At 40.1% G+C, this 26,229-nt stretch overlaps 1 protein-coding gene and 1 pseudogene across 1 annotated transcript; one reads left to right on the forward strand and one right to left on the reverse strand.

Annotated features, from left to right (window-relative positions):
* The first annotated feature begins 8,424 nt into the window (after positions 1-8,424).
* On the forward strand, positions 8,425-15,457 carry LOC123510588 (dual specificity protein phosphatase 18-like). Its single transcript, XM_045265869.1, has 6 exons — positions 8,425-8,570; positions 8,702-8,943; positions 9,640-9,808; positions 11,057-11,156; positions 13,614-13,786; positions 14,255-15,457. The coding sequence occupies exons 3-6, from the start codon at positions 9,677-9,679 to the stop codon at positions 14,411-14,413; spliced, it is 564 nt and encodes a 187-aa protein (XP_045121804.1). The 5' UTR covers positions 8,425-8,570; positions 8,702-8,943; positions 9,640-9,676; the 3' UTR covers positions 14,414-15,457.
* Positions 15,458-15,951: 494 nt separating this feature from the next.
* Positions 15,952-25,726, reverse strand: LOC123510586 (annotated as a pseudogene).
* Between the last annotated feature and the right edge of the window lie 503 nt (positions 25,727-26,229).

Here is a 26,229-nt window from a genome sequence, read left to right on the forward strand (position 1 = left end):
CTCCACCCTCTCTTCCTTTCCTTCCTCTACCCTCCTTCCTTCCCTTCCTCCATCCTCCTCCACCCTCTCTTCCTTCCCTTCCTCCTTTTCCCCTCACATTCTTCCTTCCTCTTAAAGATTTGACAAGTGACTTGACGGCAGACAAGGGAAGAACACTCATACATAATAATAATAATAATAATAATAATAATAATAATAATAATAATAATAATGATAATAACAGTATAAAAGTCGAGCCTCATACATTCATTCATCCATCCATCCATCCATACATACATACATACATACATGCATACAGATTTATCGTACTGCCATTACTTAAGAAAGCGTGGGGAAGACAAAATTGAGGAGGTAAGAGAAGGAAAAATGTGTGTGTGTATGTGTGTGTGTGTGTGTTTCACTGTTTAATCTGCTGCAGTCTCTGACGAGACAGCCAGACGTTACCCTACGGAACGAGCTCAGAGCTCATTATTTCCGATCTTCGGATAGGCCTGAGACCAGGCACACACCACACCGGGACAACAAGGTCACAACTCCTCGATTTACATCCCGTACCTACTCACTGCTAAGTGAACAGGGGCTACACGTGAAAGGAGACACACCCAAATATCTCCACCCGGCCGGGGAATCGAACCCCGGTCCTTTGGCTTGTGCAGCCAGCGCTCTAACCACTGAGCTACCGGGCGTGTGTGTGTGTGTGTGTGTATGTTAGGAGTGGGCGAGGGCATCAGAGAGAGAGAGAGAGAGAGAGGGTAAGGGAGAGCTAGGGAAGGACCGAAGGGTAGCACTGACAGTGTTATCGATCAGAGCAACCGGTGATGCTTGACTCTAGGGATGGTCTTTAATCACTCTCTCTCTCTCTCTCTCTCTCTCTCTCTCTCTCTCTCTCTCTCTCACACACACACACACACACACACACACACACAGATTGCCTTCCTTCTGACATATCTCTCCCATCACCTTCCTTGGGCACAGATTTCTCTCCTGCTGCCCACACCAATGGAGTTGTGTGTGGCTCTGATGGAACGCTCTCCCTACAAAATGTCACGGCCCTTTAACCCAGAGTTCATATTAACCTTCAGTTTTTTCTTTTTTCAGCAAATGTCAAGCAATGAAATATCAACGCCATGTATCTTTACTCGACGAAACCAGAAAAAAAAAACGCGGCTAATTCTAAGATAATTCAGTCCCAGAGGTGTTCAGTGTTTGGTTTATGCAAAGGGCAACTTCCTCCTCTTATTTAGTCATGTCTCTAGGTAAAGCGGCGCGTGTAAGCTTTCATTTTTGTGGACGATGACTCTCATTCACAACACCGCTGCACATGTTGCCCACGACACCCAGGAAGAAAGTCTGCAAAAGCTTGAGGACTATGGTAGTGGTGGTGGTAGTGGTGGTGGTGAAGGTGGTGGTAGTGGCTGCGGTGGGTGAAGGCAAGACAATGGAGGCCACCTCGCTGCCTGCCTCCTTTCAGGGCTCCGTGAGGCCATGGGAAGCCGAACTAAGCTGAGGCCAGCCTGCGTAATGAGGGGCGAGATTGAATGCATTTTTAGCAAAAAGTTTATAAAGGCTTTGAGATGAAAAAAATATCCGGGCATTTTGCTGTCTAGCCCAAGTTACTCATTGGGTCTTCGTTCTTTCAGTGAAGGTAAACGCGCCGCCAAAGTTACACGCAACAAGTACAAACTTCATAATTTTACTCGTGATGCAGTATATTAAGGCACCATCAAGAAGTTGTCGGTTGTTTGCACACAATGAATTATTTAAAATCCTTAATTAGTTCACACTTTGCTTCAATATATGAGAAGAAACGCACATACTGTGTGTGTGTGTGTGTGTGTGTGTGTGTGTGTGTGTGTGTGTGTACACAAACACACACACACACACACACACACACACACACACACACACACGCACACACAGTTTCATAAAAAAAATATGTTCCGTACACTATATACCATTCCAAATAAATGTTGTGTCTAATGGTATGTCTCAGCTCTCACCAATACAAAATTTGATTAGTTGAAATTGAAGAAAAATATTTAGTTTTATCCTATCATATGCACGCGGCGTAAAATGGAATCTTAAGAAAAAAATGGTTGTGCTGGTTTTCCTTTCCTTTTTGTTGTTATCTTCAGTTACTAGATCAATAAATAAACCAAACGGGTATTAAAACCAGATTAACTCACATGCGTTTCTTTCCCTTTTTTTTCCTTTTTTTTTCTATTTCTAAGACACTGGAATGAAGAAAAAGAAAGATATCACCTTAATTCTTCGATTCCTCGGCGCATATCAGGCAGGGAGTTACCACATTTAATCCCATTCCTTTCCCAGGCTGCTTATCGTTCATTGTGGTTGACGAGCATTTGTGGGGAGTGTTTGGCGAGGCTTATCACTCCCTCCCTCACGGCTCAAGGAACACGTAGAGGACCACTACCAATGCGCCATGCGACACACATTTCCCGTCAGGCTTATACTACCTTCTGTATATTCTCCCCACGCGCTTAAGAGATAAAATATATATACAGATACACATGCATCCTTAGGCGGCCGGGAATTTCTGTGGTAGTGAATACGAAATAGCGTTGAGATGCTTGAGAGTTTGTTAACTAAGAAAAGGGATTACAGTACAATGGGAAGAAGAGGTGGGACAAAGAAAAGGGGGCGAATAAAAAGAGAGTGAAAAACAGAATGGTATATAGTGGAAGGGCAGTTTCCGGGCGGCCGGGTTGCTGTTTTCTAAAGTAATGAAATGTATATATTATCTAGTTTGTAGAACAGACAGATTAACTTTGAATACATGATATCTTTATGCATGTGATGATTACACAAGAGTTGTTAAAGAATTCATACCATTAAATTATAAGTGTACTAAACATTGCATAATATTGAATTTATGTTTGAGCGTACTCTGTGGTGTGTGTTTGTTGTCTATGCGCTGTGGGAATCGAACCGTATTATATATGGATGTTCGAGTATCTGAACCCTTGGCAGCAGAGCGCGGGGTCACCTGGATACGGTGTTGTGAGTGGCGGTGAATGGCAGCAGCTGGCACAACAAACATTATTAAGCAAAGTGACAACAGCTGATAGGAGACTCAACCGTCAGCATCATAGCGGCCAAATGGAATATCAGACTCTCCGTGTGTTTGTCTTGGTGGATTAGACGCAACGTCACAATGTTCACTCGTGGTCGCGATGGCGGCGGGTCGGTTGCCTGAAACACTTCTGCACCACATCCCTGCTACATTCAAAAAGCCCATACTTCAAACAACACAAGGTTTTAAGGATTTGTTTTACCTTTCTAGTGACAGGTTAACAAGAATCCTACGTTATTAAAAGAAGAAACATTCTTGAGAGCCAGAATAACCATCTCTGTAGCCTTCAAAAATAGTCATGGTGAGAGAAATGTTTCAGACCACGGTTCTCAAGACATACTCACCACCTCACCACCACCTGCACTCTATCAACCATGGAAGCTACAAAGTCGTAAGCTTCCTTCCTTTCAACTTAATTCAAGGACACAAAACTAAGAACAAGCATCGACAAACTCTTTATATTGTGAAGACACAGAAACATACTACTATTATAGAAGATCGCTTTTTTATTCAGTAGAAATAACACAGATAAGCCACTGGTCCTCACTGAACACATAGGTTACTGTACATTATATCATCTGAACCTCCTTTATGCGAGAGATCATTACACTTTAAACGTGGACAGATAAGACCTCATGTATAAAATAAGCAGTTAAGAGGAGGGAAGATCTAAGCAAAGGCGATACAGACCTGTTTTAGCAAGTAATTTATCAACGAGTAAGGATATCATTGTACACACACACACACACACACACACACACACACACACACACACACACACACACACACACACACACACACACACACACACACACACACACACACACACACACACACACACACACACACACACACACACACACACACCAAAACGTATACTCGTAAATGAGTTTTAGTGAAACAGAAAGAGGAAAAAGTCCCCATATTTGGAGATCAACCGCGAAAACTCTAGTCAGACTGGAGAAGCAATTTCCTGTGTCATATCTCGTCTGAAAAATAAAAGAAAAATCGGCAATTTCGTATTTCTATTTCCCCTCCTGATCCCTGCAAATATGGCATTCGGGCACCTTATCCCAGAGATGTCAGGTCTTTTTTTTTCTTTATTCCAACTGAATCAAAGAAGGCGATGTTCGTGTCAAATTTCACACATTGGCCTCAGAGAACACAAACACTTACTGCTGCTGTGTACCTATCGTGTCTCCTTAGGAATGCAAAGGAGTGCGTTAGGAGAGGGAAGAAAATAACAGAAAAATGAAAGAACGTCTACTCTGATCCAGCCTCCGCATCTGGGAGCGAAAACTGCTCCCTACGGACCTCCCAGCTCCCGCAAGATGGAGGTGGAATGACCCCCTCGCCGCCACCCCGCTGCTCCCCTCAACTCCAACACACCTCCTGCGCCTCCTGTCTTCTCTTCTTGTTGTGTTTGAGTTTTTTTCTGTTATTACCCTTTTATTCTGAGAGAGAGAGAGAGAGAGAGAGAGAGAGAGAGAGAGAGAGAGAGAGAGATACATTTATGATATAATTTGTTAGAAAAGATAGACGCTGATTTTATAAATGGCATTAAGTTTGAATGCTCGTGTAGGCTAAAAAGAAAAGTTTTGAGCTGTATAGTAGTAGTAGTTCGCGGCGCATGATATCGAGGGAGGGCCAGCCAGTACAGCAGCACGCACCAGCCCGCAGCCACACGGCCTTCCCTTGACCACTGATGAATATTTTCTTGGCGAAGTGAAGTGGACATAGAAGCTATTGATCGATGGGCTAAAGTCGGCCTACCATGTGCTGTGGACAGGACCAATTCACTGCCTGGAGTGCTTACTGTTCAATCTTCCTCGCGGTGTTGAAGAATAGGAGTTTATTTTGACTCCATGCATTGTTCCGCTTCAAGCCGAGTCCAGATGACAAACCTGTTCCTGCGAGCACAAGTAGATAGCTTGGCAGTTGACAGGCTTACCGCTTGTGCCCGCCAGAATACGGGCAAAGTGCCTCATTTGGTGGTTGTATGAAATCACAGACACTGCCCGCTCCTGAACGATCACTCCCTGACCCTGTGGCTATTGTCAATGTGACACCACAACATTTGTGCCCGCGGATTTAGTCTGATTCAGAAGGAGGAGGAAGAGGAGGAGGAGGAGGAGAAAGAAAGGAATAAGGAAAGAAAGGAAGGAGCGGGAAAATCAGAGAACTACTAATAAAGTCATGCCAACACAGAATGGTAGACGTATTTCCATCATTATATTTGCAAGTTTCCTTGTAGTGTGGTCACTTCCTATTATTGTTATTCATTAGAAGTTAAGAAAAAGAGTAATAAATCTTTATCATCGCCATATAGTACGTTGAATAAAGCATAGTTTAATTACACCTCCCGCTCGTCTCCCGCTATCACCAACACGCACGCACACTACCAATCCCAGCACCCTCTTCCCTTTCTCAGACTCAACTCTCACTCACACACACCAACACTGACAAAACACTCAAAACACAACCATATGAATAAAAAAAAAAAACATGAGAAATTTTGCTCCCTCCATCAAAAACATTTCTTAATATTGCCAGTTCTCTCTCTTACTGACTCTCCCAGACTCATCTTCCTTCCCTCTCCCACCCTCACCTCTCACTCCCAATCACTCTATAGTCTCCCTCTTCTAGATAAAAACGTTTCCTCACTCACTCGCTCTCCCTGTACTCTCTACCAGCCTCACCTTTCACTTACAACCACTAACAAAATTGCATCATACCGTAGAGAATAGTAGATAATAGTACGTGTAGTAGTAGTAGTAGTAGTAGTAGTAGTAGTAGTAGTAGTAGTAGTAGTGTAGGAATCACACACACACACATACACACACACACACATACACACACACACACACACACACACACACACACACACACACACACACACACAGAGAGAGAGAGAGAGAGAGAGAGAGAGAGAGAGAGAGAGAGAGAAAAAAACAGTTATTATTACCTTGTTAGGTTAAGATACCAACATAAAAATAAGTAAATAAATAGATAAAAAAATAATAAAATCACTGTTACCCCCTGCTGCCGCCGCCGCCGTAACCACCACCACCACCGCCATCACCACCACCGTCGCCTTCTCCATTTCTATTATTTTTTTTACTCCTCCTTGCCCTTCTATCTATATTGTAAGTAATGCAATAGCAGCAACATTGACAGCAACAACAATGGCAATAATAGAAGCAAGCAATGACGGTATACAGGCCCATCCTTGCTCACCATCGTCAACACACATCGCCACACACACACACACACACTTTCTTACCAACTGCCGCTTATCTATGCACACATCAGCCAGTAGTGTGCCCAGGAACGATGCTAAAGGCGATGAATATTGACGAGGATGAGGAGACACACTGGAGGGCAGGAGGGTGTCGCTTTGATGACGTCACTCATACATAAACACTTTTCACACCGTTATTTCATTACCACCAGTGAACATCTGATCCATTCTGTCCTTATAGAAATAAAAATAAATAAATAAATAAATGAAATAAAACATTTTACCGTATTCACCTATATCCGCTGTTGTGTCGTTTTGACGCGAGAAAACAATAATTGAGACAAAGTGGCGGTTAGTTTCACGCCCTCCATTTCATCCCAAGTTACCCCACTCGTCCGCTGGTTTAGATATTTTTCCCATCTTTCCCTAACTCCCCTATTCCGCGTTTGTATAATTTTTATTATTTTTTTCTTAGCTTTTCTAGAAGTATTTCGTTGTTTTTGAAGTGTTTCCCGTGTGTTTGGCAAATATACTATATGTGTTTTATGTCGTAAGTATGAGCCGCCTCGACGATCAAAATATACACTTAGCCATTTACATCTTTTTTTTTATCAAGCTGTAACTGGGCCTTTATGTTATCAAAGACACTGACACCCACTCCAACACTGTCAACACAACACACACACACACACACACACACATTTAGGGCGTTTATCGAATGTTTTGCTGGTGTTTGCAGGTGTTTAAAGGGTTCGCTGTGTTGGACTAGATGGAGGAGATGGAGGTAGAGGGGTTGAGAGGAATGTGGGAGAAAGGGAGGAGATGGAGGTGGTGAGAAAAAGTGCAAGAAAACTACTTCGGGTGTACATCACGATTTTTTTTTTTTCTCGTTTGTTCTCAGAATTTGCATTGTTTTTGTATTTTGTTTATTGATAGGAATATAAATCAAGTTATAATCCGTAATACAATCGTGTCTAGCTTAATTTCTTTGTTTTCTTTGAAATAACACTTTCGGCATTGTATAATTTTAACTTTTTTTTTAATTGGCACGCCTAGGATTGTTTTGGCGCTTGATATAATACTTAAAAACTATAAAAAACATGACCCAGGTAATGATATTCCATAAGATTTAGTTCAACTATTCGTATTTTCAATTATGAAAATTTCAACGGTATCAAAATAGAAAATAAAAAATCTTTATACAAAGAGGAATCTGTGTTTTCTTTATTTGGCTGAAAAGCGAAAATTTTCCTTATTCAGAAAATATAATATAATGTAGTTTGGCTGTCCTTTCCATCTCGACATTATGGAGTGTTGTGGCGCCGTTACGTTCAAATATTGACCGCTCTTTGGCCGTTGCTATGTAAACAAACGACTCGCTTACGTTTTTATATTTTGTTTACTAGTTATATTATTTGTTGCATCTAAAAATGTAGTGCATTCCAGTCTGGGCACCTTTTTTCTTGTGGCGATTTTTAAAATGAATTTCGTACGTAAATATTGGACCACAGGGGCACCTCAGTCCTGCCTTCCCTCCAGGTGAGTTCACCAGTGTTTTGCCTACATTCCCTAAGGTTTCCAGGTCCAGACAGTGAAACCAAGCCAGAATCAACCTTCAAAATAGATAAACAGCCCAGTACTGTGTTAAATAAGACGATGGTTATGTATATCCCTATTCAGATCACCCGGCGTCCACCAAGACCCGGACCAATGCTCCGTCCCACCAACCCTAGTTCCTCCCTCTGCCAGCTCGTCAACATTTCCTTCAATTTTCAATGTTTCTCGGGCATTTCCTGTTGTTTTCAATGTGAAATGTCGTAAGTATAGTGATGGTAGGAAGAAATGGCAAATGGAAGTGTCCTATTAGGGAATGTAGTATTAGTACGTACGGCACCAGCAGCAGCATTATTATTATCATCGTTATGTGTGTGTGCGTGTCCAAAGAAAATGCCATCATCACTCCGCTTTGTTTCGCTAGAAATAACTTTTACCTTGAGGAGGCCTAAACATAGCGAGTGCCATGGGTGACACTCCGGCGGCGGGCAGCTGTCACTGTCAGGCCGGTGGTGGTGTTCAGTCCTATAATACGGAGTCGATGTTTCCACCTTCCCTTCGTCGCATGACTCGTCTCAGGTTGCGCGCCAGTCTTTTCTCTCTAGCCTGCGTTGATATAGGCGTCAATTTGGATTACGGTCTGCTTGTTTGTGGCCTTGTGACCTTGTTACTGCAGCAATGGTAAATAAATTGAGTTTTTTTTATTGGTGTACATGTTTTCCAGTATTATATCAGGTGTTAGTAAAGATGCCCAGAATTTTTATAGTTGATATATAGTAACCCTAATGTATATACTATTTCTATCATTACAGGGCGAGTTTCCTTATATTGTGGTCATCCTCTTCCTCCTCTAGCGACTCTGCAGTCTGCACTCTTACCTCGGGAGCCGTTGTAAAGGCTGGTCCCATGGCTCACGTCCTGTTGGGGCTACGATCGTGGCCCCAAACAACACAATAAAACGAGATTATTACATAGTGACAGTCCTTCTCGTCATTTCCAGAGTGCACGGACACCATCTCACTCATACACGTCACTTGGATAAACGCCAACAAAGGTGAGGAAGGTGGAATGAGTGGTGAGATGACAGCGGTGGGCGGGTTGGTGATGGTTAGGTTGTGCATTGCTTTGGGCCCTGATCTATCCTCAGCTATCAGAGAAGTTTGTTTGTGTTTGCCTGTCCTCTGCCCATCATCTTCAATGTTTCAATAGTTTGATGCTCCCTTCCTCAGACGTAAAATCAGTCTTGGGAGAACATGTAGATATCTTAGTGTCTTCTCCCGAGGTGAATACTTATTACAAATCAAATTAGGTTGCAGAACATCATGCAATACATATCAACTTCTAGAATTACTGCAGTTTCAACCAATACACCACATGTAACTATACACATTCCCAAGGTCCAGATCACACTTGTATGAGCACTTCTAACTCCATTTTACCCGATACGAAATTAATAATAAGGTTAGGTTAGGTTTCCCAGGAGATCCCCAAGCTTGTTAAACATTGGGAAAGGAGATATAAGATAGGGTATATTGGTTGAAACTGCAAATTTACTCAACTTCTCAAAACTTGAAGCAAAAGAAAATACAGTAAAAGGTTGGTAAATGTCAAGAAGTACATGAGCCTTGTTTTTTTGTTTCCTTAGGGGATTTGGAGCCTTGTAGTGTTACAGGTAGTGGTAGCAGGCAGTGTAGTGAAATAGACCCTCCTTGTAAGGGCCTATTGAAGTTACCAGAATTATTACACACAGGAAGATGGTGTGTTCCTGAGACAGCCATGAAAGGGTGATGGGGCTGACCAAGGTGTGGCAGGGCCTGTGGGTGGGGCCGGCCCGGGCCATCTCGTCTCCCTTGCTCTCCCAGCACAGTATTACTACATTGGTCTGGGCCACACCAGAGGTTCATCTGCCACCACTGCATGTAAGTGTAAACTGTTATTATTCTTTTTTATTTTCTTGGCTACCTTTCTTTTTATTGTTCATTGTAATTGTTAATTATTTTATTGGGAAAGCCATATTTCCATATTGTGTTCAAACATTTTCCTGAAATATTTAGTTTCTCCTAATTACATTTGTAACAGATCTAGTTTTGAGTCTTTTTGTCAACTTACATTTCTTATTTTATGTATTAAGAAATCTGGGCAAGGGTGAAGATTGAGTTGAAAAAAATTCACCTATAACAGAGTTAGTCTTGTCTTCATGCTTCTATTTTGAAATACAACCGATCATAGGAGGAACCATTTGAGAAAATAATAGCAATTATAAGTTTATACTGACAACTGAGATACAAAGAGGTACATTACCATGATTACTGTGTGAGTGAGGGAAGGTGGCCATGGCAAGTGTATGGCAGGGCAGTTTCCTCATGGTCTGGCTTATTACTAGTGCTGTTACAACCCAAGTAAAGTGTTTGTGTTGGTCATTGTGTGACATTGCCAAACACTGCCCATGTCTGGATGACCACTCATTCTGGTTTTTGCTGGATTTGACTGGGACAGATCCACACTATGTGGACAACACTACAGTTTTGCATGTGAACTTAGCTTAGTTGTGGGCAATGCCCACTGAACTGTGCTTGATAGTGTAGACGCCCTTTAAGAAGCAGAAGGTAGTTTTGCTTTACTTGTAAAAGTCACTAGAGAGAGAATCTCATCAGATATGACCAGTGGAGAGCTGGTCTGTCTAGAGGTGGTAGAGGACCTTGGTTGATAGACACAACTAGCTGACTGTCATCTTTGCTTAGTAGCATGGATATACTTGCCATTTTGTGTGGTGGTGGCACAGCAAAATACCACAACACTGCAGTATTAGTATGCACACTGGTTCACAGCCACAGTACAGGTGAAGAACCATATAGCTTTGATGTGATGTGGCTACAGAACACCACCAAAGTGTCATCAGTGCATATGAGTGACTCAGATGAGAATAAAAAGTAACTTCTCTTCATCACCAGAAGAATGAAGAGAAAGTGTTGAATATTTTGTTGTACATTTCCAATTGTGTTGAATGTATTTATTAATTTATTTATTCTATCTTTGAGCCAAAACCCATTCTTGTATATTCCCTTATATACTCTCTTACCTTCATCCCTGTCATGTCATGTCTTACAAATATTTATCCTAAAGAGAATAGCACCTTTGTATAAACCTGCTGCCATCCTTTCTCCCAGGAAGGGGTGACTGTGGTGCATGTGTTGGTGCAAGACAATCCTTCACAACAACTTGGGCCACACCTGCGCACTGTGTCTCAGGCCTTCAGGGAGTGCCAAGGTGCAGATTTCATAACCAATGCTTTCATTATTATTTATTTCCAGCTCCTCAAATGAAATTGGAAATTCCTGGTATAAATGAAAGCTCCACTGATATGATGTAAAGATAAATATATTGATATATGTACAGACAGCTTTGTGGCTTCATCATACTGATCAATTTCATTTAGTATTCTGTGGTATAGCAACTTTTTTTGTAATGACTTCCAGCACCTTACTCACCTTAAACTATTTTTAGATGTATCCCTTTCAATACACAAATAAATTTCTAAATTCAGAAGCTCCTGTCATGGTTGATCCCCATAAGGCTGTAAATGTTGAACCTCTGCATGTTGTTGTCTTGTTTTATTATTGAAATTTTATGATGAGAGATTTCACTAGTGATGAGCTAAAAGTGAAGACAATCCAATAAGTTATTAAAGACTAATATTGTTGTTGTAAAACAGAAAGAGCCTATAGAGAAGCAAATAAAGAAGCTAAGAGGTCAGTAGCACAAGCGAAAGCTAGAGCAAGGGAAGGCATGTACGATAAATTAGAAACCAGGGAAGCAGAGAAGAGGATATTTGCACTAGCAAGACAGAGAGAGAAGTCAACAAAGGATTTTACGCATATCAAGCAGGTTAAAAATAAGGAAGGTAGAGTTCTAATTGATGACAATGAAATAAAAGAGCGATGGAAAGAATATTTCAAGACACTTTTGAATGAGGAAAACCCAAGAGGAGTGATGGAGGATGGGGAACCAAATGACAGGAGAACAACAGCAATTTCAAGGGAGGAAGTCAAACAAGCCTTGAGGAGGATGAACGATGGGAAGGCAACAGGGCCGGATAACATACCTGTAGAGGTGTGGAAGAGTTTAGAAGAGGAAGGGCTTGAGTGGCTGTGTTGGTTGGTAAATAAGATCTATGAGAAGGAGAAAATCCCAAATGCATGGAGATGCAGCGATATTGTCCCAATATACAAAGAGAAAGGAGACATACAGGACTGTAAAAATTACAGAGGAATTAAATTAATGTCGCATACAATGAAGCTGTACGAAAGGATAATTGAGAGAAGAGTAAGGGAGAAACACAGGTGGGAGAAGAACAATTTGGTTTTATGCCGGGAGAAGTACTACCGATGCAATCTTTGCGCTAAGACAACTGCTGGAGAAGTATGGGGAGAAACAAAGAGAGTTACACCTTATTTTCATTGATTTGGAAAAAGCTTATGATAGAGTACCACGCCAGGAAGTTTGGGCTAGTATGAGAAGAAAAGGAGCATCAGAGAAGTATGTGAGAGTGATCCAGGACATGTACGAAGGCTCAAGGACGAGGGTAAGGAGCAGTGTGGGAGCAACAGAGGAGTTCTGTGTGAGAGTGGGCCTGCACCAGGGATCTTCTCTGAGCCCATATCTGTTCAACCTACTCATGGATGACAGTATTCAAAATATAAAGGAGGAGGCACCGTGGACTATGTTGTTCGCGGATGACATCGTCTTGGTGGATGAAAGTAGAGATGGTGTGGAGAGAAAGTTGGAGAGATGGCGACGAGCATTGGAGGAGAGAGGTTTGAGAATTAGCAGGAGAAGACGGAGTATCTGAATTTTAATGGTCGACAGGAGAGTGAAGTATGGATGCAAGATATGAAGTTAAAGGGTGTGAAGGAGTTCAGATACTTGGGCTCTCATATATCAGCGGACGGCAACCTGGATGGAGAGATCATTCACCGTATCCAATCGGGCTGGAAGAATTGGAAAAGAACAACTGGAGTGCTCTGTGACCGAAAAATTAGTGCAAGAGTAAAGGGAAAAGTGTTCAAATCGGTGGTTAGACCTGCCATGTTATATGGTGCGGAGACGTGGCCAATAAAGAAAGCACAGGAGAATAAGTTGGAGGTTGCTGAGATGAGAATGTTAAGGTGGATGCTTGGGGTGACAAGGAGGGATAAAGTGAGAAACAATTTTATAAGAGGAACAGCCAAAGTAACGGAGGTGACAAAGAAAGTACAAGAAAGGAGAATGCGATGGTTCGGTCATATCAAAAGGCGAGAAGAAGGATATGTCGGCAGAAGGATATTGGATATGGAAGTGGAGGGAAGAAGACGACGTGGCAGGCCAAAGAAAAGATGGAAGGATCGTATTGGAGAGGACCTGAGGGAGAGAGGATTGAGTGGAGAGGAGTTTGGGGACAGAGCCTTGTGGAGAAGACTAGTGAGGAACAGCGACCCCATATGAACATGGGAGCAGCTGCAGAAGAAGATTGTTGTTGTAAAACAATATAAGGAATATGAGGAACATATTAATCCAAAGCAGTTCAAGGTAAAATAATAGAAATAATAAAAGAAATACAATGACATGAATAAATTAACATTTTTCATGTTTTTTTTTTTTTCTTAAACTTACAAATATTAATGGTGAAAGCATCTTATCTCGTTTAGATAACTACTTCTCATAAATAGTGTGTGTGTGTACCAACAGTGCGTGGTGAGGGCATGGCTGTAGTGTGTCGAGCAGGGAAGAGCAGGTCTGCAGCACTGGCACTGGCAGTGTTGGTGGCACTGCCTGAGGCCCACCTGACACTGAGAGAAGCTTACTTCACCATCAAGGCAGCCAGGCCATTCATCAGACCCAACCCAGGCTTCTTTGCTCAGGTGAGTCATATTCATAAAGTGTGGGTTCGGTAGCTTTGCACTGTACCAAGTCATGGGAATGTCATAATTATAATATTCCCAAGACATCATTTTCTCACCATAACAAACAAGGAAAGCAACAACCAAAAGAAGGATGTAGGCACAGTGTGGGCCACAAAATGAGGTGAATGTGAAAACTATGTACAGCACAGAAATTAGTTAAGGGACATTTGGAGGTGGGCCAGTGTGTATCCATAGTGCATCCAAACCACTGGCAAAGGTTGTTTCTTCTTCACTTAACCATCCACATCCATGATGAAAGGGTGGAAGATTTATAGAATGATCTTCAGAGGGGTATAAAATTGATTTCCTCTACTGGGTGGTGGCATTTAGGTATATATAATTATATATAAGTATTTTCATGAAAAGGTTTTTAATTTAAGAGCATAATTTTTAGCTAAGTGATTCATATCCTTGTTCTTTTGGTAGCTGATTCAGTATGAGGAGGAGGTTTTGGGCACAGCCTCTGTCACCATGGAGGAGAGTCCCTACAGTGAAGGAAAGGAACTACTACCAACTGTGTATGTGGAGGAACTGCAGCAGGCTTTGTGTGGTGGCACTTTTACCACCTTTGTGTCCTTGTGTTGAAGGTAGGAAGCAACTTTGTATTGTGTAAGTAGGTGACTTACAACAGGTTTTGTACCATGTCACCCTTCCTAACTTTCTGTCTCCATGATCATCTCAAGTAGCCATCATCTCTCTCTACCCCTTACTATGTTTTCTATTTAGGATGAACTATTTGCAAACAAGGAAGAGAGAGAGAGCAAGAGAAAGATATAGAAAGAAGACAAGTCATAAGTACAAAAAGGAAAGGATCTTGAAATAAAAGGAAATAGGGAAGTTAGGATTACATCTGACAATTCACCTGCACCATCATCACCATTATCACCTCAAAACTGTCTGGTCATCTTCCTGATTTCCTTGTCTGTTACAATTATACCATTTACTTCCAGACTTTACATTTTCACTGTCCGGCATTCTCTTACCTCTCATGACTCTGTAGCTGCTAGTCACTGCCATCCAGCGCTGAGACTAGCTGCCTTTTATCCTGTTCTTGCTGCTTCTGTCATTTTACACATCTCCCTGAAAATGAAGGAAAGTCTAACAAAAAGAAAAATGAAAAATCTGGAGTGATAATTTACATAGATGGGTGTTGTCATGATAACGAGATCAGGTTATCTGTTGTCTGATTATTATTCTTCCTGTGTTTCCAATTTATTGGTATCACTGATACTTTTGGTTCCTAATTAGTGATAATCAGTAACTTTTTCTTGGAACAAAAGGATGTTTAAGTCATCATAATATCATCAATGTGACTTTCATCAGAACTATGGGTGAGAATGACTGAGACCACAAAAACCAAGCTGAAAATATATTTTGAAGGTAATATTTTATGCTTTGTACTTCAATAAAGATTTAGTGATAGTATTAACAGTGATTGTGAAGATATTGTGTTGTTCGTGAGATAAATGGGCAACAGTTAAGTTATTCCTTTATTTATATAGAATTATGGAATGTAAGAGAAGATAACACTAAGGTATGTGTGTACCTGTGAATGAAATGTTATAAGCATGCTGTGTTTGATTTACAAATTGCTAATTATTGTATGGAAATAAAAACAAAATGCTCCTAGTAACGCTCGCTGACTTCTTTACCATCCCACCTTTTCTGATTCAATTACAGTAGTGTCTCCAGGTTTGCGATAAATAGGTGGATGTTGTGAGTTGCAAACTTTGAACCATGATTCTTATTGGGAAAACTGAAAACCATCAGTATTTCACCAGAAATGCTCAGTTTTTTATCATTTTCATCAGTTTTGTCTTTATTTGCCATGTTGTTCACACCTTCTTTGTTCAGCATAAACACAAACCGTGCGTTCCAAAACACACTCTGGAAGGTTACCGAGTTACTTTAAACATGCCAATGTGCTGCTCTCCACATGATGCTAATGTTTGCTTGCTCTTTTTTTTTCCCATACCACTTCTACCACCACCAGTACTGCTACTGTTGCAATTGTACCTACCACCTACCACTGTTTTTACTAACAGTATTAAAGGAAGAATTATTTTTATCACCAATACCATGTCTGCCAGTAAGGATCCTTCAACTAAGGAACAAGCAGTATAGTAAAGACAGTCAAACTTTATTAAATAACAGCATCATCATTGTACTGCACATCAGCAACAAACACCTGGTGCCACTCTGTCACATTCAGGTTTTCAGTAAGGTCACTGCAACAATTGTTTTGGTGCCTCTCAATGCCTCGGAAGTAATCTCAGCTATTGAAGGTTATGTTGAAATTTACAGAAATCAGTCATCTTTACTGGAAACATATGGGCTTTGATACTTCCTTAACATTCAATTAAACCAGTGAGAAAATGTAAAACTAAAACAAAACAATCAAAATCTTAAAATGGTGAAAATTAACAACATGATACTAGAACCAAAACATGTGATTGAAACCCACCAAAAACGTGTGATTGAAACCAACATGTCATTACTCCTTTCCTCCCATTCGGAAAAGGAGAGAAAAGGAAAGACAAGAAAAGAAAAACAATTCAAACATACCCATCTTTCTCCAACTCCAAAACAAGAGAAAGAAAAGAGAAAAGAGAAAAAAATCAGACCAAGTGAAGGCAGGGATGAATGAATGAAAACTTGGCACAGTGAATAACTAAGTCTAGACATGGACGAAGCAGGAGGTGTCTTGCTTCTTCAGGAGTTTAGGGTCGATGCCGAGATTGGTGAGGGTTTGCTTGGCTGTGTTAATGACGGAGGCCGAGGGATTAGGAAGGCGAGTGAGGATCCAGGCGATTCCTGTGTGGAGAGAGTCAAAGTTTATTATAATTAAAAAGATGATTGGATAAGAAAGTCATTGCATGTTCAACTCTACTCTAATGGATAAAAGAATGGTAAATGAGGAAGAAAAAGAAGAGAAAGGTGTTAAAAAGTGGTTTTACTTTATTTTTATCTATTTATTTTATGTAAGAGGGGCACCTGCAAAGGAGGCCTAAAAAAAAGAAAGATCTACTAGCATGTGTGTGTGTGTATTTACCTAGTTGTATTGTACAGGGTTTGAGCGGGCCTCATAGTGTCTTGTCTCCATATCTCCATTTATCTAGTTTTTCTTTAAAGTTATGCACACTATGTGCTGTAACAATCCCATTATCCAATGCATTCTGTTGTGTGTGTGTGTGAGTGGGAGGAGGTGTATCTGTGTGTAATTCACCTTGGTCGTCTGCTGGTCACCTGGCCATTCTTCCCCATTACGGAGCGAGCTCAGAGCCCATAGACCAATCTTCGGGTAGGACTGAGACCACAACACACTCCACACACTGGGAAAGCGAGGCCACAACCCCTCGAGTTACATCCCGTACCTATTTACTGCTAGGTGAACAGGGGCCACACATTAAGAGGCTTGCCCATTTGCCTCGCCGCTTACCAGGACTCGAACCCGGTCCTCTCGATTGTGAGTCAAGCGTGCTAACCACTACACTACGCGGTGTGTGTGTGTGTGTGTGTGTGTGTGTGTGAGTGTGGGTGGGGGGAGGTGTATCTCTATGTGTGTGTGTGTGTGTGTGTGTGAGGGGGTGTATCTCTATGTGTGTGTGTGTGTGTGTGTGTGTGTGTGTGAGTGGGACGGGGTGTATCTCTATGTGTGTGTGTGTGTGAGTGGAAGGGGGTGTATCTCTATGTGTGTGTGAGTGGGGGTTATCTCTATATGTGTGTGTGTGTTTAATCTTTTTTCTCTCCCTGTCTTTCTCTTCCTTTCCTTCATTCTTTCCCTCTCCCAGTCTTTCTATCTTCCTTTCCTTCATTCTCTCTCTCTCTCTCTCTCTCTCTCTCTCTCTCTCTCTCTCTCTCTCTCTCTCTCTCTCTCTCGTAGTGTGAGTGATGAGGTGATGCAGAATAGAACACCTGGACCTGTATAGGAAGTGTAGATTGTGAGGGTCGTGACCGATTGACAGGTGTTCAGAGTGATATTGTTTGTTTGCTCTGCTGCACAGGTGAGAAAGAAAATGTGTCCTTTATGTCAGAATACAAGCTTCCGCCCCCTCTCTCTCTCTCTCTCTCTCTCTCTCTCTCTCTCTCTCTCTGTCCATACTTTCACTACGTATTTTGAAGTTGTTATCCTCTATTATCTCTTTCAACCTCAGATTTCTCCTACTTTCGTTTATCAATCTATTTTTCAAGCCCTAACTATATTTTGTACACCATTTCGCACCATTTCTCCTTCCTTTATTCAAGTTCTTACGTATCCATCCTTTCATCAGCAATTTCATTATTTACTCTTCTTCCTCATATTTCATCATCATTATTTTCTCTTGTACTTTCACATTTTTACTTATCTTCCTCCTTCCTCACTATCTCTACATTTACGAAAACTTCTCATCTACCTTTACATTTTTACTTATCCTCCTTTTTCCTCATAATTTCCTCATATTCACCAACACTCATCTTGTATCTTCACATTTTTACTTATCCTCCTCCTCCTCCTCCTCCTCTTTTCCTCCCCCCAAAAAAACGAAGACCTGACTCACGGGTGTGGCCGAAGGGAGGCTTGTCAACACACGCATACTCAAGAGTCCAGTTGTCGTAGTCCGTTGCCAGAACCTCATAATTGTCCTCGAACTTGGGCACTCCAGGGATGGTGTAGGTGAGGCGGTTGGGTTCCTCGTAGGGTTTCTTCCTTATGATGTCGACTGTCAGTTGTTTGGGTTTACTGAACCTGTACAAAAAGGTAGTTTGGCTTGCGTTTGATTAGGTAGTAGTAGTAATTGTTATCCGTAATAGAACTAACTAGTTGTAGAAATGGTAATGGTAGTAGTAGAAGTAGTAGTAGTAGTAGTTGTTGTGTTATTAGTAGTTGGTTGTCTTGCAAAATTCATTACTATTATTTATATCATTTGTATCTCTCTCTCTCTCTCTCTCTCTCTCTCTCACATACATTTCTTCTACAAGACAATAATTTGGATCTCATTCTGGTGCGATACCCACACTTCGGTGGGTGCTGACAGCCTCTCTGTCCTATGAGTGTGTGTGTCCTGCGAGACGCAGACAACGCCCTCCCTACTGGCGTGCCCTGTGAGGCACGAGTCACACGTAAACATAAATGCCTCTTTATTTGTACTCTGTAAATATGATGCTCTTTCAGCTTATAAATTGTGTGTGTGTTTCATTGTTTGATCTGCTGCAGTCTCTGACGAGACAGCCAGACGTTACTCTACGGAACGAGCTCAGAGCTCATTATTTCCGATCTTCGGATAGGCCTGAGACCAGACACACACCACACACCGGGACAACAAGGTCACAACTCCTTGATTTACATCCCGTACCTACTCACTGCTAGGTGAACAGGGGCTACACGTGAAAGGAGACACACCCAAATATCTCCACCCGGCCGGGGAATCGAACCCCGGTCCTCTGACTTGTGAAGCCAGCGCTCAGAAGTCCATTGTCTTGTTGTGTTCCCTATTCTGTGCTGGTTTACGTTCACTTATGTTATTGTTTGTATAGTTTCCTGTTGTTTTGTTCGGTTTGTCTTCTGTATTTTGTATTGGCCTGCCGCCGTTGTGTGCAATAAATTGATCCAAACAAAACATCACACACACACACACACACACGGTAGTTCAGTGGTTAGAGCACTGGCTTCACAAGCCAGAGGACCGGGGTTCGATTTCCCGGCCGGGTGGAGATATTTGGGTGTGTCTCCTTTCACGTGTAGCCCCTGTTCACTTAGCAGTGAGTAGGTACGGGATGTAAATCGAGGAGTTGTGACCTTGTTGTCCCGGTGTGTGGTGTGTGCCTGGTCTCAGGCCTATCCGAATATCAGAAATAATGAGCTCTGAGCTCGTTCCGTAGGGTAACGTCTGGCTGTCTCGTCAGAGACTGCAGCAGATCAAACAGTGAAACACACACACACACAATAAATCCTGTATCCACACTTGTTCAGGCAGTGTTATGGGAAGGTGTGTATAGGAGGGAGATGCGGGGCAGCACATGATGTTTGATATATATGAACGTACGTGTCAGGAGCCACCACCAGCGCCAGTGTCTCCTAAACAGTGCCGCGTAATTCATGAGGCGCCTATGAATGGTCAGGTGGAGAGGAGCTAACCAGGTGCAAAACTAGCGCTATACTTCCACCATAGTGTTGTATGTAATGGTGTCGGTTTTTTTTTTTTCTACTTTCGTCATTGTACAATTTCAAGAGAAGGTTGGGTAAATTAGTCAGTCAGTCAGCCAATCAGTCATTCATCCAAGCTCTCAGTCAATCAGTCTATCAGGAAGATATCGGACAGTCAGTCAGTCACTCCATCAGTCTGCGTCATGGAGAGTTACTGGAAGACGTGTACAGGATGCGGGTCAATCAGTCACTCATTCAATCAATTATTCACTCGATCAGTCAGTCACTCGCTCAACTCACAACACGTCGCGGAAGTCGAGGCGGACAGACACCTTGCCAGACGCGTTCTTGATGTAGGTGCCTGACCAGCAGCGCCCAGTATCTCGTAGGCCACGAAGTACCGCTCCTGCTCGAACCACCGCCCATGGTACTGCCAGGAGAGAAGATTTCAGAGCCGGTAATGTTCTCTTAAGTTGTTTTTGCTTCATTATAACAAAAAGTGAAGGAACGCGACTCATATGAAATGTGCAGGTCACCTTCTCGAAATCGAAATCCTTGATGATAGGCGTCTTGGGACACCTGCCGGAGTAGAACACCTGTGCGTGGGCAACAGAAGCCATCACCGCCACCACCGCCGCCGCCACGATCCTCCACATCGTCTGCTGGAGAGAATAAATAAATAAATAAATATATATATATATATATATATATATATATATATATATATATATATATATATATATATATATATATATATATATATATATATATATATATATATATATATATATATATATATATATATATATATATATATATATATATATATATATATATATATATATATATATATATATATATATATATATATATATATATATATATATATATATATATATATATATATATATATATATATATATATATATATATATATATATATATATATATATATATATATATATATATATATATATATATATATATATATATATATATATATATATATATATATATATATATATATATATATATATATATATATATATATATATATATATATATATATATATATATATATATATATATATATATATATATATATATATATATATAGTTGTAAGTGTATATGAACATTTTCATATATATTTACAACTAATTTTGTATAAATAAAGAAATCACATTTAATCGGCAAGAAAACGATAAGAAGAAAAACAACTGATATATACACTCGTCACTTTCAATGGACGGGTCAGGAACAGTAGCGAGCATGGAAGAGGATAGTGACAGAAGCAGCAAAGCATCCAGAACAGTGATATTAGACCCCGGGGGAAGGATGATGGGCTTGATGACGGTGCCTCTCCTTCGTCACGCCTAACAAAGGATGAACACAACCATTACGGCGGACAGGGAAAGTGAACAGGTGTGGCTACAACAGAGACAGATGAAGAAAGTGAAAGGAACTGTAATCATTCTTATCCTCTCTCTCTCTCTCTCTCTCTCTCTCTCTCTCTCTCTCTCTCTCTCTCTCTGTGTGTGTGTGTGTGTGTGTGTGTGTACTTGCTTTCGCTTGTTTGTTGTCGTGTACCATTGTTATCATTGCAATGGTTGATGCTGCAGTTATTATTGTAAGTGGGCTGTGATTTCCTCCTCCTACTCGCGGAAGTTTCCCAGGAGGATCTTCACCCCAACACATGCTTCAAAACTCCCGCACGATTGTTAACTGTAATGACATGCTTTCCTTTGACTGCAGATTCCCACTCCCTCGTCCGCAAGTAATACCCGTGTTGATGATGATAGGTGTGACAGTAATAGCAATAAATAATGATGATTTTATTAGCGACAATATGAAATAATGGTCATCCTAATAACAGTAAGCAAATAGAAAGACTGTAATAGCAGTAGCAGTAATGATAACTAGAAATAACATCGGAAAATGATAATAATGATAATTTTGATAGAGATGGTGGTAATAGTGATGGTAAGTAATCCTCATGGCAATAGTAAATAGTAACAGCAGTAAATAGTAAATAGTAACAGTGGTTATTGACTGACTTCTTGACAACGTTCGGCATCACAAGATCATTTTGCACCGAGATTAATTACTTCATTACATAGAGAGACGTTTCTACATTAATGCAAGAACAGCGAGGTAGATCAAGAATATGTCGACCGATTGAGATCACTGAACCAACACCATGCAGTGCTTTGATACTTAGACAAATCAGCAAGACTCGGGTTGACAGTGAGAGACAGTGCGAAATCTATTGTAGTGAAAGTAAACGAACAAAAAAAAAGCTACGTGGAGAGAAAATATCTTTACAAAATGTCCAAAATATTATAAAATACAAAAAGAATAAATGAAAGTAGAAAAACAAGTAGGATGATTAGTGGTTGGCGTGGATGAAGTAATTATATCGCACTGTACTGGCTGTGGTTGTGTTTAGGCTCAGGGTGCGTGGCGAGGCAAGGCGAAGCGAACCACAGTAGCTGGCTGGCAGGTGGCTTGACACGGCAATGAACGCGCCAGATGTACACGTGCACGCAATATGTTACCTATCGTGTGTGTATGTATGCAAGTACTTACGTATGTTCTGTTTTTGCTGAGTCATGATGCTTTGCTGTGGGAATCCTCCAATGATCCTACTGGAACACTTGCTAGAAATTTGCAATATTGTTTACCGATCTTTTTTTTTTTCATGTTTTAGACAACAGTTATATATCTATACACATCTTATTTATCAATGGTAGTAGTAGTAGTAGTAGTAGTAGTAGTAGTAGTAGTAGTAGTAGTAGTAGTAGTAGTAGTAGTAGTAGTAGTAACAGTTATTATTAGTATTATAATTTTTGTTGTTGTTGTTGTTATTATTATTATTATTATCATTATTATTATTATTATTATTATTATTATTATTATTATTATTATTATTATTATTATCATTATTATTATTGTTATTATTATTACTATTATTGCTATTATTATTATTGTTATTGTTTTTGTTTTTGTTGTTGTTGTTGTTGTTGTTGTTGTTGTTATCATTATCATTATCATGAACTTCACTACATTTTCATTTGTTTATTAATTGTTTTATATTTCCTTAAAGACAAGTAAATTAGATTTTTCCACTTGTTTGGTATAATTTTTTTTTATTTATTATTGATATGTTGGGTATTTATCTGCTTATCTTATATATTACTATATATATATATATATATATATATATATATATATATATATATATATATATATATATATATATATATATATATATATATATATATATATATATATATATATATATATATATATATATATATATATATATATATATATATATATATATATATAGTGGATAAGGTGGTGAGCGTGGGATCGGGCAGACTTCCACCCGTAGGTTCGAATCCCACCACGTATAGCCTTAAAACACTGCCATTTGTCGAGTGGTTTAAAGTTACCTACATATCACCATGATACCCAGGTTCTGGGTGGTTACACCTAGAACCTAGAAAAAGCTTGGGTGGTGATATGGGCCCTAATATGGGTATATATATATATATATATATATATATATATATATATATATATATATATATATATATATATATATATATATATATATATATATATATATATATATATATATATATATATATATATATATATTTTTTTTTTTTTTTTTTTTACGGTAAGGCCTATAGCGCCTGTAGACACACTTGAAGAGTGTATCGGAAGCGCTGTTCAGCTTCCGCCCATTAGTGGCGCAGGCAATTTTATTTATAGTGGTACCCATATTAGGGCCCATATCACCACCCAAGCTTTTTTCTAGGTTCTAGGTGTAACCACCTAGAACCTGGGTATCATGGTGATATGTAGGTAACTTTAAACCACTCGACAAATGGCAGTGTTTTAAGGCTATACGTGGTGGGATTCGAACCTACGGGTGGAAGTCTGCCCGATCCCACGCTCACCACCTTATCCACTATATATATATATATATATATATATATATATATATATATATATATATATATATATATATATATATATATATATATATATATATATATATATATATATAAGATATATATATATATATATATATATATATATATATATATATATATATATATATATATAGATAGATAGATAGATAGATAGATAGATAGATATAGATATATAGATAGATAGATATCCTTAACACGCGAAAAAAGCGTTCAAGATTGAGGTCGCCACACAGTGATGATGGCCAAGTTCAAAGCTTTAATTACATTATTCGCGTGATCTGCGTGTCATGTAAAGATGTACTGAGCAGTGATCTACATACATGCATATATACATACTTACATGGTCTTTATTATAACTGTTGTGTTACCTATAAGCTTAATTTTATTGTCAAGAGAGAAATATTGTACTCTGATATTTTCCCAAAGAATTATTGATATTTGATATGTGATGCACCCATGATCCGTGACTCCATCATTCTTCTTTACTTTGGTGAAGGTTCAGTATCATTCCGCTAGACAAAAATGAACGTTACACAACAAACCCGTCACAGGGTTGTGTTGCTCGTGTAGCTAAACAACGCAAGGCTTCCGGACATGAGGGAAAGGGTTACGTGGTTGACGAGAACAAGAGCACAGAACACAGAGTTACAGTGCAGAAAATAGCCTTCACTTTCTCTTCAAGGAAAGGAAAAGTTATCAGATGCACGTGCGGGGGTATGTTGCGCGAGCGACGTTGTGCGTCATGATCTACATTGAACGAGTTTTGCTGTTACTGCATTCTTCACCGCGTAACGTAGGCTTGCACACAACACTTGGGCTTATATTTGAAGAGAGACTATGTAATCAATAAGTGTGTTTATATTTTATATTTCATATTTAATAATGAATAAGAAAGGCACTTTGATATATAATCCATCACCAGTCATCACTGTGGTCCGGACATTGCTGCACCAGGGTGCACGTCACTCACGTCTAGATAGAAGTGCACCATTGTTTGTAGTGCTTGGCAGTGTTTTCACAGGTTAAAGTGTACCCTAAATAAATTACACAAATCTACATTTCAAGCAAATTTTCTTAGCGCTCATATGCGTTACAGAGACAACACCGATGGTCTAACATTCCGCGCGGACGAGGCGTGAGAATCTCCAAACCAGAGACGAATATGACAAGCACTGTGCACTATACATGTCCAGTTTGTTGTGAGGCAAACACTGATTCCTTCCTTTCGTCAATGATCAAATGAATTAAACTATCTACGACTGCCGCGTCTATTGACTATTCTTGCACCAAAGATTCACTACGCCAGCCAGCAGGAACCAATTCAGAATAACTACACACAACACAATCACCATATATCTACAACGAACATTACCTACACACTACGCAACACAATCACCATTACATACATACATACAACACAATCACCATTACATACACACAACACAATCACCATTACCTACAACCAACATTCACTACACAACACAACACTATCACCATTACCTACACACAACACAACACAACACAATCAGCATTACCTATATACACAATAGTCACCATTACCTATACACAACACAACACAACCACCATTACCAATACACAACACAACACAACACAATCAGCATTACCTGTACTGGAGTGTTTCTTTGGGGACCTCCGTCAAGTGTTGCCGCACACAGCTGAATGAGCCACCACCACCCGCTGTCCCGCAAAACCTGCCGTTGTCTACTCTGGACGCTGAACTATGATATATTCTCCACCTGCTTTCCATCTCCGCTCCGGCCTCCTCGTTCACACGCCTTGCCTCGATTGGATGACGTTTACACTTACCTAAGTCAGCTTCACCTCGATCCTCACAATTTAAACCAAGGCTGCTCTCGCCGTTAACGTAAAGATCCTCTCACTTGCCTCAGTGAGTCGCATTGGAGAGTACTCTGTTAATCCCTTCAATATTGGGACGCATTTTTACCAGTTTTGGGGTGCGATTAGACATTTTACTGACATTAGAAAAGGTCTATGGAAGTCAGAAGGTTGTTGGCCACAGTCTTCACTACTTTAATCACCATAGAAGTTTCTGAAGCTGTATAAAATCGCTAAATAGTAAGCAGAATGAATATGAAAACGCGTCACAACACTAAAGGTGTTAATTTGTGTACGTTGAAATACCACGTACCCTACATATCTTTGTATTGGTCAAGGCTTGAATAACATTTGATTTTCTTTGCTTAATTAAAGAAATCAGAATTCAAACTTCCTGTGGCTGCTCCACTTGAGC

Source organism: Portunus trituberculatus, chromosome 29, assembly GCF_017591435.1.
Source record: "Portunus trituberculatus isolate SZX2019 chromosome 29, ASM1759143v1, whole genome shotgun sequence".
Taxonomy (NCBI): domain Eukaryota; kingdom Metazoa; phylum Arthropoda; class Malacostraca; order Decapoda; family Portunidae; genus Portunus; species Portunus trituberculatus.